The following is a 15,573-nucleotide window of genomic DNA, read 5'->3' on the forward strand; positions in this document are numbered from 1 at the left end:
AGAAGAATAGAGAATGCACAGTCTCAGCAACGCACCTGTGGGAACCTTCTCCTGTTCAGTTCAGTTCAGTCACTCAGTTGTGTCCAACTCTTTACGACCCCATGAATTGCAGCACGCCAGGCCTCCCTGTCCATCACCAACTCCCAGAGTTCACTCAGACTCAGGTCCATCGAGTCTGTGATGCCATCCAGCCAGCTCATCCTCGGTCGTCCCCTTCTCCTCCTGCCCCCAGTCCCTCCCAGCATCAGAGTCTTTTCCAATGAGTCAACTCTTTGCATGAGGTGGCCAAAGTACTGGAGTTTCAGCTTTAGCATCATTCCTTCCAAAGAAATCCCAGGGCTGATCTCCGTCAGAATGGACTGGTTGGATCTCCTTGCAGTCCAAGGGACTCTCAAGAGTCTTCTCCTGTTAGGGGATATGAATAGAGGTTAAGCACCGTGGAAGGTTCCCTGTGTGGTGGAAATTGATCTAGAAGACCATTAGATACAGAGATACGGCGCCAAGATGATAAGCAAAGTGCCTCAACAGCCTCTCTCCCCATGTGCGCATTTATTTCCACTGGAGAATGTTTGGACAAAAATCCCAAATTACAAATATTAATATAAATAAATACACTTGAACCAGGAATTTCACACTAAGAATCCAGAAGGTCAAATGTACTAGAATTTGTCAAATGTGCAGCAGGACAAATGGACTAGAATTCTCTGTGGCAGCATTGTTTGCAATAGAGAAAGGCTTTAACAACTTGACGCCCACCAGTAGGGGCCTAGTTGAATTACTTAAGGCACATGTATTCCAACTGATGTATAATACATCTGTGCCCATTAAAAAGAATGACACAAATCTACATTCAGTGATATGGAAAGAGGCCCGAGATGTCATGTTAATTTTTAAAACTCAAGGTGCAGAGTAGTATACATGTGTGCTACCAGTTGTGCTAAAGGATCAACAAACAGGAAAAGAATATGTGTTTGCTGGTCTCTGCCCAGCGTGTCTCTGAAAGTATTCAAAAGAGTGGATTGCCTGGATTCCTGAGCCCAGGAGCAGGAAGGAGCTTTCACTCTGCCTTTTGAATTTTGAACCATTAGACTACAATATTCAAAACACAGCTTAATAGTTTTAAAATCCTACCAACAAAGCCTCCTGGCTCCGGGCCCTCCCTCTGGGCCTGTGTACAGGAGCAGAGGCCCTTGTAAGCCCCATCCTCCCACCAGGCTTAGTGCCTGGGCTTTTGACAGGCTTTCTCTTCACAGTGTGGGGTCGGCTGGGCTGGTGACGGCTACATCTGTGGAAAGGATGTGGACATTGACAGTTACCCTGATGAGGAACTGCCATGCTCGGCCAGAAACTGCAAAAAGGTGAGGGGGACGAGCAGGAGAAAACACACGCAAACACACACACGCAAGCACATATGCACTCTCGCTCTGTGGCTTTCCAGAGCCACATCGTATATGGGGGAGAGGTTCTGTGGGTTCCATTCAGAACTGTATTTTTAAAGTAGCCTCATCTCAAATGTAGCAAAACAGCCATTGACAATAAAGTCAGATAGGTGCAGTGTGTTGAGGTCAGAAATAGTTTTTGATTTAGCTGGAGATGGGGAAATGGGGAGAAGGGTAAAAGGGTACAAACTATCCATTATGAGGTGAATAAGATCTGTGGATCTGATGTAGTTAACACTGTATTGTATGCTTGAAATTTGCTAAGGGTAGAACTTACATGTTCTCAGCAAAATAAAGGTGGGGATAAATATGTAAGGTGATAGATATGTTAATGAAATCAGCGGAGGCATCACTTCACAATATACACATGTACTAAATTATCACATTATACATTTTAAATGTCTTGCAATTTTGTCTGTTAAAAGACCTCAGTAAAGCTGAAAAAAAGACAAACGTAGATGTCCCACTGAGCTGTGTTTCTCCAACTTAGGACAACTGCAAGTATGTACCAAATTCTGGCCAAGAAGATGCAGACAGGGATGGCATTGGAGATGCCTGTGATGAGGATGCTGATGGAGACGGGATCCTGAATGAGCAGGTAGGCACCTGCTTTGCTAGGAGGGCCTGGAAATGGCCACGTGCCAGAGACGGTGGAGGAAAGTCCGTGAAGTTCACTGTTTATATGAATCATCCCAAAGGTCCATTTCCACGCCTGTGTTTCCACAGCACTGTAACTTCTTATTCTAAAATTCTGAAATGTTTAACATACAAAAGGAGCTCTGAGGAGCTTTGACCCCCGGAGGTCTGACATCTCATGCCAGCGTCAGAGGGGTGGGGTGGCAGGAGCTTGACTGGCATCCACCACAGGACCAGGCACACAGCGAGTCTCAGTAAATGTTGGTCTTGGGATCCTTTAGGATAACTGTGTCCTGACCCACAACGTGGACCAGAGGAACAGTGACAAAGACATCTTCGGGGATGCCTGTGATAACTGCCGGAATGTGCTGAATAATGACCAGAAAGACACTGATGGGGACGGGAGAGGAGATGCCTGTGATGACGACATGGATGGGGACGGTGGGTTTGCCTCGCGTTGTCCTTTCCTTGGGACCTATCTGTGCTTTTCTCCTTGTTCTCTCTTAGCAGCAGGAATAGAATTGCTGATTCTGAAGGCCTTCCTGCTCTGGGGGGTTCTACATGGCCTGAGCCTGGGGGACCCCAGGTCCACTTATTTTTGTCTACTTATTTCTCCCATGTTTAATAACCTTCATGCTCCAGGAACTTGACGTCATTGCCAGAAGCTGTAGGAATCCCTTCAAGCAGTGTCTTGTCAAGGCTGTGTCTTTGGAGGACATCTGTCTTCTCAGACTGCAGCTTCCTCCCTCCCACCGTCCTTCTCAAGCGTAAGAGCCCTAGAAGTGGAAGATTGAGGGAGAGGGTCAGAGCAGGGGCAAGCACTGCAGCCCCAGGTCAGGCTCCTCATGCAGAGAATCAGGTCTTTTCCCACAGAGTGGAAAGGGCCATCAGGCAGGTGGCTGCATCAGCCAGCTCCAGGGTCCACTGAAGGGCCTCATACTTTGGTCTGTGTGACTAGCACCCTGGAGAACAATTCTAGAGCTCTGCAGGCCATAAGAAGGACATTTGTTTCTGTATAGCTCCCATAGAACAGAGATGACTGTCATCAAAGTATAGGCTGGATCTGATCATTTCTGAAAAACATATCACATTATAGGACCTTGGAGGAATATCCTTTTAGAAATACACCATACCCACCAACACCCTACTCCAGAAAATCCACACCTCTCTAAAATGCAACCTTACCTTCTATAAGCCGGACAGCTGGTAAATCAGCTCAGCAAAATGAACAGAAAAGGCCCTGAGTTGCAGCATTTGCATTTCCAGGATTTAAGTACCACTCTCACCATCCCTGGTTCCAAGGTACCAAGAGGAGATGACACAATTGAACAGGAAGCTGGGGAGAAATGGTGTGAAGGGCCTGGCTCCAGCCCACCACCACCCAAGCCCTGGGGCCCTGGTAGTAACAGACCCATGAGCTCCTCCTTCCCCGGGGTTGGCCCTCTTGATGCCTCATCTGGACACAGTGATAGCCCTCAACACCTTGGACAGATTCTAACTTGCTGGATAAATGTCTCAAGTCACTGTTCGTTTTTGAGCCTCCCAGAATTCATCCTTTGATGTCACCTCAAGATAACTGCACCCCTGGAGAAGGGAATGGCTACCCACTCCAGTGTTCTTGCCTGGAAAATCCCATGGACAGAGGAGCCTGGCGGGGCTACAGTCCAGGGGTCACAGAGAGTTGGACATGACTGAGCATGCACACACAGCAGATAGCTGCTGGAAGGGCTGGTGCTCCCCAAGGATGGCCTTGGCAGATGCCACTCCCCGCGTGTTGGCCTGATCGCTACAGCTCCTGAAAGTCTGTGCTCCAGACCTTTCTGTGACGTTCGCCTGACTCAGGGAAGCATTCCTCTCTTGCAGGAATAAAAAACATCCTGGACAACTGCCAGAAAGCTCCCAATAGTGACCAAGAAGACAGAGACGGTGACGGTGTAGGGGATGCCTGTGATAGCTGTCCTGAGGTCAGCAACCCGAACCAGGTTAGTAGGACCCAGAGGAAGCCGAACCCCAGGCTGAGCGCCCCATGCAAAGATGCACATTAAGACCAGCGTATGGAAGAACCCAGCAGAGCCCACCAGCCCCGTTCGCTGCTGCTGCCTTCCTCCTATCAGCAGAGGTGATAATGTTGTATACCTAGGACTGGAGGTGATGGGAAGGACGCTGCAGGACATCTGGGGCCCTCTGACTCACCTCACAGGCTGTAGAGTCCCTCTGAGGTCAGTCATAGGAATCTAAGGATGCCCAGGACAAGTTTGTTTTTTTTTTTTTCCTGATGAAAGGAAAATGTAATGGAAATTAACCATGGGGAGCCTCATGTCCCTTTCATCCCCAAACCCCTGTGTATGGACCTTTCAGATAAGGTTTGATCAGTGATGTGCAGTTTCTCTTCTCTCTCCTCCTTCCTGTCTGGATCCTTGGGTGTGATGTGTCACGTATTTTGAAAGCCCTGGGAAGGGGTTGTCATTGTTGCCCTCTGACTCACTCCCGTTCTGGCTCCACTCCAAAATGCAGAAGCAAAGCAGAACCTGCCTGCCTCATCCTCGTGTCTGTGGTTGGCCCCCTTCCGACCTGAGCCGGAGGGCCGTGTCTGCACCTGCCCCCACACTGCCCCGGCGCCCTTCTCCAGTCAGCCCATCTGGTGTGTAGGCAGCCCGTCCTTGGAGCTTGATATTTTGGAAGACTTTTTTGAAAATTCAGCATTGTGCCTACACCAATATGGTGTTGTCCTTTTGCAGTTTGCACCACCCCAATTTCAAAGAAATAATTCCTGAGATCCAGTGATGATGGGCCAGGTCTGCCTTCTCCGGAACGTTCTGTGCAGGCCTAGGGATAAATAACACATTCTGTTCCCTTTGCAGTCTGACGTGGATAATGATCTGGTTGGGGACTCCTGTGACACCAATCAGGACAGGTATGGCACATCTCCCAACTGCATAGGACCAGATGAAAAGTCCAGAGGGAGTTTTCTCTCTCAGAGCTTTCTGCTGCTACTGTGCTTTGGGGGCTCTCTGGGTAGATTGAGTTGCTAGAGGAACAATAGCTCTCTCTCTGGTCAGGGTCGCTGCACCTCTGTGGATGGAGGAGTTGACTGTATCAGGAGGGGTCACGAGGCACTCGAGCAACTGAGGCTCCATCACAGGAGAGGCCGTGTTAGAGATGGGCTCTGGAGTGACACACCTGGATGTAAATCCCAGTTCTCCACTCACACATCAGCTAACCGTACACATCAGCTGCCCATCTCTCTGTGCCTCCATTTCCTCATCTGTAAAATGGGGCTAAAAATGGAATGTAGCTCTTAGGACGATTGTGGAGGTTGAGCTAATTTTATGGAAAGTACATATCACAGTTTCTGTTACATGGATATTAGCTCTTTTGCTCTTATATATTCTTTCAGCTCAGGGAAGCTTCACCATCAGCCCCCAAATAGAGAGCTGCCAGTTTGCTGAGAGATCTTTGTGATTTCATTGTCTCTGGAATTTTTTCATTCAGTTTTCTTTTCTTGGGTGGAATTGTTCTATGCAAATGAATGCTGTCAGCCCTGCTAGTCCCACACGGATGGAGGCCTATGTTAGGACAAAGAGCTGGATCAGATGCTGTAACAACATCAAAAACGTAGACATGGGCAGCTCTGCTAGAGGCACCTGCAGTCCGATAGTCTGGACCCTGTCATCTCTGTAGGGAATCACAGGGGCAGCAGGACAGGGATGAGAGAGGGAAAGGGGTCTGAAAGGCAAAAGGAACAAGGTAGCTTCCCTCCTCAACCTCTCCTCAGAGGCTGCCCTACAGCCAGCAGCTCTGAAGCCCAGCCTTGCTCAAGGATAGATCCTGTCAAGCCCCATCTCCATCCATGTGCTCCATGTCCTTGCTGCAGAGTACATGCTGGCTAAGTGAACTTCAACATACTTCTCAGTCGGAGTCTCATTTCTTCATCTGCGAAGTAGAGATAATTGCATGCATCTTAAAAGTGATGGTGCAAATGAAAGATAATGTGGGTAAAGCTCCTGGCGCAGTGCTGGCCCCTGGGTGACCTGCAGAAAATGATAAGTGAGGTATTATTGTTCCCACAGCATGAGGAGAGGCGAGTCCGTGACAAGCTGACACAGGATATCTCTGTTGTTGAGTGGAAGGTGGGACTGGTACCCTGACAACTTCCCTCGGTGATGAGCATCACGAATGTTCCCTGTTGCAGGTCATCCTGCACTCCGATCGCCATCTGAGCTCTTTCTAAAATATCCTGTCCCACCAGCCTCTAGAAGTTGCCTAAAATAAATGACTCATTTGCTACATTTTAATTCCCACAGACTTGAGGACAGAAACTGCTTGGTTTTGCATAAAAACGTTCAGGGCTATATGGCATGGCTGCTGACGGCAATAGCTCAGGCTTATGTTTTGGAAAACAGCCCTGCCACAGGCCCAGGAACCCCGCTGTTGGAGCCGACCTCACTTTCCCTGGGTCCCATCTGGGAAGCGTGGCCTGAAGGGCATGCCCTGGTCCCTGGCCTCCTTTTCCCATCCCATCGTGGGGGTAGTTGCTGGCCCAGGATGGGCCATGGGTAGAACTGGTGAAAGAAATATCTGCTCTAATCCCGAGTAGCCATAGGAGGCCACTATCCACTCAGGGAAGCCTGGGGTCAGGGCACACTCTTCCCCTGGTGGCTGTCAGGCCTGGAAAGAAAGTGAGACTCAGAGACTGAGAAGTATGTGGAAGTCCACTTCTTGTGTGTTCATAGCTGATGCTTCTCGGGTCTACTGGCCAGGCGTGGTGAAAAGCATTAGGAAAGGAAACACCATAGGGCCTCCCAAAGGCCAGGCCCCTGGAAGTGCTTTTTCATGTATAAAAATGTAATGTGCACTATTCTAATCAGCCTTCAGTCTCAAGCCTGCGAGGTGGGCTGTTACTGTCCGCATGGTACGGAGGGGGATGCTGAGCCACGGAGCGCCACGTGTTGTGTTGGGGCCACGTGCACGGCCGAGCCAGGGCTCTCAGCCAGCACTTTGGCGCCCCTGCCCCTCCCTCTCTTCTGCTCCCAGAGTCTCTGCGGGGATCGTAGTCGTGCCAGGGACTGAAAGGGGCATCTGGTTACAGAATCACAGAAATTGACCCTTATTTTGAATAGAAAAGATCTACTTGTTTCAATAGGTTGGGGAAGTAGGAATTGGTCTCTGAGGCCCATAAGGCAGCCTTATCTAAGGACCTGTGAAAGTTGCTCAGTCATGTCTGACTCCTTGACCCCAAGGACTGCAGCCCGCCAGGCTCCTCTGTCCATGGAATTCTCCAGGCAAGAACACTGGAGTGGGTTGCCATGCCCTCCAGGGGATCTTCCCAACCCAGGGAGCGAACCTGGGTTTCTTGCATTGCAGGCAGATTCTTTACTGTCTGAGCCACCAGGGAAGATTAATAAAAGACCAAGCCTGGTTAAGACCCCAAACCCAAACTCTCCCTCCTAAGAACTGGCCTCCTCATGTCCCCTGCTGAGCTGTGAAATAGCCCCTCCTTCCCTTTTCCCACAGCGACGGAGATGGGCACCAGGACAGCACAGACAACTGCCCCACCGTCATCAACAGTGCCCAGCTGGACACTGACAAGGATGGGATTGGTGATGAGTGTGACGATGACGACGACAACGACGGCATCCCAGACTTGGTACCCCCTGGCCCGGACAACTGCCGGCTGGTCCCTAACCCCGCCCAGGAGGACAGCAACAGTAAGCGGGCTCAGCCCAGGGCTGCCCTCGGCCAGGCTCACGGCGGCCCACCTCTGTCGGGGCCCAGCTCCTTTGAGCAGCCACAGCTTGTGTGGACAGGGGGGCCCTGGGAGCCACGTGTCTCCAGCTGTCAGGGCAGGGAAGCAACCATGCGCTTGGGGCTTGCCCACCCCTTTCACCAGAGTCCCAGTGGGAGCAGGAGGGAGAGGAGGCCAGGGCAGCACAGGCGGGGGTGGGGTTCACAGGCTCCAATGCCTGCAGGGAAGAGGTGTGCACAGGGCCAGAAATGAGATGGCAGAGTTGTGAGCATGGTGGTAAGCGTACCCATGCCACATACGCAAATTCAAATCTTGATACTAATACCACCCTGTTAGCTGGACAAAGGACAGTTGGGGCTAGATTCAGCCTAAGGGCCACTGTAAGTTATTCTGAGAGAGTGTCTGGTGGCCATGGGGTCCCTGCTTTTTATGTGCCATAGTCCAGAAAGTACTACAGGCATTTGCTTACGTAAGGTCAGACGCAAGATCCACCCGTCAGTGAGATGCGATCCTAGAGGACACCCAGGGTTTCTTGTCAGGTCAGCTTTGAACAGTTACCCTCACGCTGCCGCTGGGAAGGCCTTCTGACCACCTGCAGTGGGGTTCACCCACCCACCACAAGGACCCCGGGGCCGGCTTAGGCACAGCTGGCTCCAGGACTTCTCTCTCCACGCAGACTGAAGACCTAGCCCTGGCGCTGGGCTCTCTTTGGCTCCTGTCACAGAGGGGGTGGCATGGGGGTGGTGGGTATTACCCAGCTCCCCTCCTCCATTCCCTCAGGTGATGGAGTGGGAGACATCTGTGAGGCAGACTTTGACCAGGACCAGGTCATTGATCGGATAGACGTGTGCCCAGAGAACGCAGAGGTCACCCTGACTGACTTCAGAGCCTATCAGACCGTGGTCCTGGACCCTGAAGGGGATGCCCAGATCGACCCCAACTGGGTGGTCCTGAACCAGGTGAGTGTCACGGAGCTGGCGATGGCTCAGCTTTGCCTCTCAACACAGGCTTTTTAAAAAAAACTAATTTTTATTGGAGTATAATTGCTTTATAATGTTGTGTTAGTTTCTGCTGTACAGCAAAGTGGATCACCCAGACATACACATATCGCCTCCCTTTGGCCCTCCTTCCCATTCAGGTCTGAGTCGAGTTCCCTGAGTAGGTTCTCACTAGGTATCTGTTTCAGACACAGTATCACTCGTGTGTAGGCGTCAGTCCCAGTCTCCCAGTTCCTCCCTCCAGCCCAGGCCCTTCTGAGAGAAGTAGGTTCTTTGCAGGGTGCCATCTGTGAGCCAGGCACTCGCCCATGTCACATTTATTCCCCACAACAGTCCTGTTGATGGAGCACTTTAAGTAGCCTCATTTTACAGATGTTGAGCTCGAGTCTTGTGAAGCTTGAGTGACTCCTCAGGGTAGCATGGCAGGTAAGCAGCTGAGACTGCTGGATCTGGGGCCTGGGCAGTCTCCCTAGACCCATGCTCCCAGTCTCTGCAGGAGGTGCCTCTGTGTGTTCGCCTCCTTGTGGAACTAAAGAAGGCAGGCACAGAGAGGCTTAGTAGATTTTCCAGCATCACCCAGCAGGCCACATTCATTAAAAGCATATGTATGCATTAATATATGACATTCATTTTTCTCTTTCTGACTTACTTCACTCTATATAACAGGCTCTAGGTTCATCCACCTCAGATCAGCGGACTCAAATTTGCTCCTTTTTGTGGCTAGAAAAATGGTTACTGGTGAACCTATTTGCAGGGCAGCAGTAGAGACAAAGACATAGAGAACAGACTTATGGACACAGCGAGGGAGGGAGAAGGTGGGACAAAGTGGGAGAGCAGCACTGAGACATGTATATTACCGTATGCAAAATAGATGGCCAGGGAGGACGATGCTGTGTAACACAGCTCAACCCCGTGTTCCGGCAGCCCAGAGGGGTGGGAGGCAGGTTCAAGAGGGCGGGGACCTAGGTATACTTACAGCTGATTCATGTTGTATGGCAGAAACCTGGAGAAGGAAATGGCAACCACTCCAGCATTCTTGCCTGGGAGATCTCAGGGACAGAGGAGGGTGGCGGGCTACAGTCCATGGGGTTGCAAAGAGTTGGCCACGACTTAGCGACTGAACAACAGCAACATGGCAGAAACCAGCACAGTCTTGTAAAGCAATTATTCTCCAATTAAAAATTAAAAAAAAAATTTAAAGCATATGTTCTCTAATTAAGAGTCTACTAAATCAACTCAGTGACAGTTTTAGCAAAACTGTTTCTACTCAGCACTGAGGTTTTGTTTTGTTGAAAAGTATATGCTTGCTTTGAGCACATAACAAGGTAGGGCAGTTCTTCAGATAATGAACTCTTTACATGGAGCTCAGACATCACTGACTCCTCACCGGTGATGCCTGAGAATCTGAGCTTCCTCGAGCTTATTCCATCCCCTCTGAGGTTAATCTTAACTCCTGCATTTCTCTCTGCAGGGCATGGAGATTGTGCAGACCATGAACAGTGATCCTGGCCTGGCAGTGGGTATGTCCAGGGCCTCAGTCAACCCTTGTGTGGAATTCACTCTTTCCAGCTACCCACGTGGCTTGCCTGTTTTTCTCATCTGCTCTGATCTTTACAGGGTACACGGCTTTTAACGGAGTTGACTTTGAAGGGACCTTCCACGTCAACACCCAGACGGACGATGACTACGCCGGCTTCATCTTTGGTTACCAGGACAGCTCCAGCTTCTACGTGGTCATGTGGAAGCAGACAGAGCAGACCTACTGGCAGGCCACCCCGTTCCGAGCTGTTGCGGAACCTGGCATCCAGCTCAAGGCACTCGTCTCCCTTTCTTCTGGGCCCTTCACCCTCCTCTTAAATTCTGTGTTCTCCCATATGGCATTTATTAAGAAATCGATGCGTTTGCACTCAAATCTGGGAACTCTTGAATCCATCCAGGGGGCCATGCCTTCACTTCTCTGTATGAGCTGCATGCTCCCCTCTGGGTGAGAATGTCTGACCCCAGAGGTGGGGAAGATTTAGGGGTACATCTTCGGGCACACTCCCCTTGGAAAATGACTAATGTGTTTCCTTGGGGTGGCCAACTTCGTATAGGAGGGCTGGGAATCTACGTCCGTCACCCTGCTAGGAGGAAAGGCAGAGCTCAGAGCCCTCCTTGGCCAAATGTGGGGAGCAATGGGTCTGACAGCAGGGAAAGCCTGGACCAAGTTAGTGGAATGCCGGCCAGTGCTGATCACTGAAGGCTGGGGATGACCACAGCAGAAATGGCATTGAAGTGTTTACGCCTTGTGTCCAGATTCAAGGCGGCCAGGTTGCACCTGTGAATCCTGACCCCATCACTACCCCAGGGATACGGGATGCAGGAAGTGCAGTCTGTGCATCTAAGACCTTGCTCATGTCATCGTCCAGGCCGTGAAGTCCAAGACGGGTCCAGGGGAGCATCTCCGCAACTCGCTGTGGCACACGGGGGACACCAGTGACCAGGTCAGGCTGCTGTGGAAGGACTCCAGGAACGTGGGCTGGAAGGACAAGGTGTCCTACCGCTGGTTCCTGCAGCACCGGCCCCAGGTGGGCTACATCAGGTAGGCTCTGCGGCCCCTCCTCCCACGTCTCCGAGCCTTCGCTTCCCTGAGCAGACAGCTCCTGGAGGCGAGCGAGGACCTCAGGCTCCCAGGAAAGAGGCAGGAGGATACCCCGCTCACACTGACCACCTGGACGGTAGGGCCACACTGGGGGTAGAAGGACCTTCTGTGGGGGAGGCCTGGGCACCAGGACAGTCTGCCCCTGTGACCTGTGTGAGGCGAGACTGACTCTCTCATCCGCCTTCCCGTGTGGTCCCTCTGGGCCCTGTATCATCACTCACCTCAACATTTCATGCTGCAGTGAGTCCCTCCTGGTCTGAGAAACTCCATGAGAGCAGCACCAATGTCTCATTTTATCTTGGTCTCCCCTGCACCTGACAGAGCAATGGCACATTCTACCCTCGGCATGAACTGACCCTCTTGTGAGCCCATGTTCTGCCTTATGTCCCTGTGAAAGTGTTAGGTGCTCAGTCAAGTCCGACTCTTTGCAACCCCATGGACTGTAGCCCACTGGACTCCTCTGTTCCTGGGATTCTCCAGGCAAGAATATTGGAGTGGGTTGCCATGCCCTCCCCCAGTGAATCTTCCCCACCCAGAGATCGAACGTGGGTCTCCCACATTGCAGGCGAATTCTTTACCGTCTGAGTCACAAGGGAAGCCCTTGGAACTGCCCTGTAGGACTGTTTAAAAAAACAAACACCTATTTCTCAGAAGCTAGAACGTCTTAGAACCACATCTTTGACATGTAGTCAATGTACTTTGGAGAAGGAAATGGCAACCCACTCCGGTATTCTTGCCTGGAGAATCCCAGGGACAGGGGAGCCTGGTGGGCTACTGTCTATGGGGTCGCACAGAGTCGGACACGACTGAAGCGACTTAGCAGCAGCAGCAGCAGCAGCAGCAGCAGCAAGGTACTTACTTTCTCATTCCTCAGACTTACAGATCCATACCAGTTTATGCAGCACTTCTTTAGGAAGGGGTGCTGATTGCATTTTCCTGACCGGGGCAGGAAAGCTGCCAAGTGGGAAAACAGAAATCATGAAAGCTAGTTCATACTTTGTCTTTCTTTGAGACTTTACACCAAATGTGATGTCTGTCTAGAGGGAGGTTGTCATATTCTCAGCCCTATTGAGCTGCATGCCCCCTTTTTTTATAACAAATATTTTGAAACGCCACCTCTTGCATCCCAAATGAAGTCATAGAAAATATTACCTGCATGATGTTAAGGATCAATCTGATCCCTAATGGAGAAATAAGATTTATAACAAAATCGTGTAAGCGCTTGGGCACAACCGTAGGAGGTTGCTGCTGGCCTGTGTACCTAGAATCACTGCAGAGGTGATGTCCTGCTACAGCTCGTGTGTTGTGGCCACAATGTGGTATTGCCAGCAGTGTTGTGAATTTCTAAAATAATGAGCAGCTACACAGAAGGACAAATATCGTATGATACCTCTTATGTGTGGAATCTAATAAAAGGGTACAAGTGAACTCTTTTACAAAACAGAAGCAGTAGATGAAGAAAGCAACGTTATGGTTACCGGGGCGGGGTGGGGGGGAAGGATAGATTGGGGGGTCAGAACTGACATATGCACACTACTATTTATAAAACAGATAATAAGGACCTACCGTGTAGCACAGGGAACTCTACTCAGTACTCTGTAATGTCCTTTATGGGAAAAGAATCTAAAAAGAGTGGATATGTGTATAACTGACCTACTTTGCTGTGCAGCAGAAAGTAAGACAACATTGTAAATCAACCATACTCCAATAAGGTGAATAGTGAACAGCTTAATTTTTAAACAAGACAATGAAGTACAGTTGACTTGAACAATTTGGGAGGTGGTTCCCAGACCTGCAATGGACAAAAATCCACAGATGCTCAAGTCCCATGGTTGGCCTTCTGTATCTGTGGTTCATATCTGCAGATTCAACTACCCGCAGATCATGTAGCGAAATAGTATTTATGGGGGGAAAAAATCCACATATTAGTGGGCCCACGCAAACCTACGTTGTTTGAGAGTCAAATGTACTCAACAGTTTATCAGTTTACCCTGGAAAAAAATCAGTTGATATTAGTGCAAAAATACTTGATATTCACAACTGAGTTGGGTTTTAAGCCCAGATAACTAGAAACAGGACAAGGGTCTGTTCCTACCAAGGGTCTGGAGGAGCACCCCAAAGGTGTCTGGATGCAGGACAGGTTTTCATTGTTCTCTCCAGAGCCTTGTAAGCCACCCAACATCCCTGCCTTCTGCCACTAAATGCCATGGTGACAGCCCAAAATGCCCCCCCCCCCCCATTTCTAAAATCCTGCTTAGGGAATGCTGTCCCTCCCAAGGAAAATCACTGCTCCTGGATCCCACCAATTGAATGATATCAGTCAGACCTAGGGAAGGGCAGTGGTTTTTAAGCATGATGTCTGGATAGGGTAACTCACTGCACAGTGAAGTCACAAAGCCTCTTGGTCCTGGGACGTATTGTGCTTTCTGACCCATCAGTGAGGACCTGTTGAGTTGGACTCGGTGCCCAACCTCATCTAGGCCTTTCGAGGGACAGAAGAAGGGCAGATGTGGACAGGTCGTCCCTGACCTCATGGCTCTCCCAGTCTAGCAGGGAAAGGGAAAAAGAGCAGCCAGAAGCACAACCCAGGTCTGAGGAAAGTGGAAGATGAAACAGAGCAAAGACGTGGGTAGCCAAGAAGTGGGACCCCCTGCCTCCTGATGGGTGGCTCCCCCTGACCTTGGTTTGAAACCCACTCCGGCTGTGTCCACAGGGTGCGATTTTATGAAGGCTCTGAGTTGGTGGCTGATTCTGGGGTCACCATAGACACCACCATGCGTGGAGGCCGGCTCGGCGTGTTCTGCTTCTCCCAGGAAAACATCATTTGGTCCAACCTCAAATATCGCTGCAATGGTAATGTACATTCTTGTTACTGAATAGTATTACTACAAAAAAAAAAATCAAACAATGCCACCTTATTGTATAGTACACATCTCTCCCAGAAGCCGAAAGTCATGCCACATATCCCTGAAATCTGAGGGTCCCTCTGTGATCCAAGCAAAAGGCAGATCTCACGTTTCCTATTTGATAGATGAGGAGATGGAACGCTAGAGAATTAAACTATTAAACTGCTTGGCTTGGGACATAGGGTTCTGTGAGAGATGGAGGCAGATTTAATTGAGAGGCAGCCTTCATTTTCATATAGCTCAAGCACAATCATAAACTCAAAACCCATTCTGCCTGCTCATTTTCTTTTGGCCTGTGAATGACGCTCCTGGGCTTTAAGCCAACAGTTCGCAAAGCTGCCTGAGGTAGAAAATGGCTGCGGGGTTGGGGGGTAGGGGGGGAGTGCTTCTTTGGGGGCTTGTTGGGCGGGCTGACAGCGACCCCTACAGGAGGCCTCCCAGCTCGAGATGCACTAGGGCTGGAGGGAGCCTTCCTAATGCCCCTGTGCCTGTCCTCCTTTGCAGACACCATCCCAGAGGACTTCCAAGAATTTCAGACCCAGAATTTTGATAGCCTGGATAAATAAACAGAGGACGCAATCCGTAACTGCTTTTCCAAACACTAAAGTCATATGTTTTTTAACTTCCTACAACTTTCTTTGTATACAGTGTGGCTTTCTTTTTGCCCACCCAGATATACCAAACTTCTTATATGAATGTGGCAATAAAGAAGAGATGATTTCTAAAAACCATGTTACCCAGACATCATTCCATGTGGCTCAGGCTTTGATGGGGACTCTGCTGTTCTCTGTGGAAAGTCCACAGAGAATCGCCAGGGGCTCTTTCTTCCTCAGTCGTGAGGTTGACCATGTACATCAGTCAGAAGGCTCAGGCCAAAGGTCTCACCTTCTGTTTCTTTCACAGAGAAGCCTGACAGTTCCATGCTCACCTCAGCAGCCTCCTTATTTGGGGTAAGGAACCTCAGAAACACTGCTCAGGGACACTTTTCCTATGAAGACTTTTCCTGACTGATCCTGGGGCAAGTTTGTCCAGTTCTTTTCTTAAACCCTCTCCACCCAACACGCCTTCCACCCAGACCTCTACCAGCACTTTCAACAATTGTGCTTTTTTTATATATTTGGCTCCCCCTAGTGGAATGTCAGCTAATTGAGAATTAAAGGACCACGTCTTAGCACAATCCTTATACTCTGAATACCTGGTATGGAGA

At 50.0% G+C, this 15,573-nt stretch overlaps 1 protein-coding gene across 1 annotated transcript in view; it reads left to right on the top strand.

The window, feature by feature from the left end:
- THBS4 (thrombospondin 4) overlaps nt 1-15,094 on the top strand; it is a 57,326-nt gene extending 42,232 nt beyond the window's left edge. Inside the window, exons 11-22 of the mRNA XM_069597602.1 lie at nt 1,254-1,358; nt 1,930-2,037; nt 2,357-2,516; nt 3,939-4,057; nt 4,937-4,989; nt 7,590-7,783; nt 8,602-8,780; nt 10,291-10,339; nt 10,437-10,633; nt 11,228-11,400; nt 14,174-14,313; nt 14,871-15,094. Coding sequence (XP_069453703.1) covers nt 1,254-1,358; nt 1,930-2,037; nt 2,357-2,516; nt 3,939-4,057; nt 4,937-4,989; nt 7,590-7,783; nt 8,602-8,780; nt 10,291-10,339; nt 10,437-10,633; nt 11,228-11,400; nt 14,174-14,313; nt 14,871-14,932 — 1,539 coding nt within the window. The 3' untranslated portion in view covers nt 14,933-15,094. The remainder of the gene's footprint in view (nt 1-1,253; nt 1,359-1,929; nt 2,038-2,356; nt 2,517-3,938; nt 4,058-4,936; nt 4,990-7,589; nt 7,784-8,601; nt 8,781-10,290; nt 10,340-10,436; nt 10,634-11,227; nt 11,401-14,173; nt 14,314-14,870) is intronic.
- The last annotated feature ends 479 nt before the right edge of the window (nt 15,095-15,573 follow it).

This window comes from Ovis canadensis, chromosome 7 (assembly GCF_042477335.2).
Source record: "Ovis canadensis isolate MfBH-ARS-UI-01 breed Bighorn chromosome 7, ARS-UI_OviCan_v2, whole genome shotgun sequence".
NCBI classification, from domain to species: domain Eukaryota; kingdom Metazoa; phylum Chordata; class Mammalia; order Artiodactyla; family Bovidae; genus Ovis; species Ovis canadensis.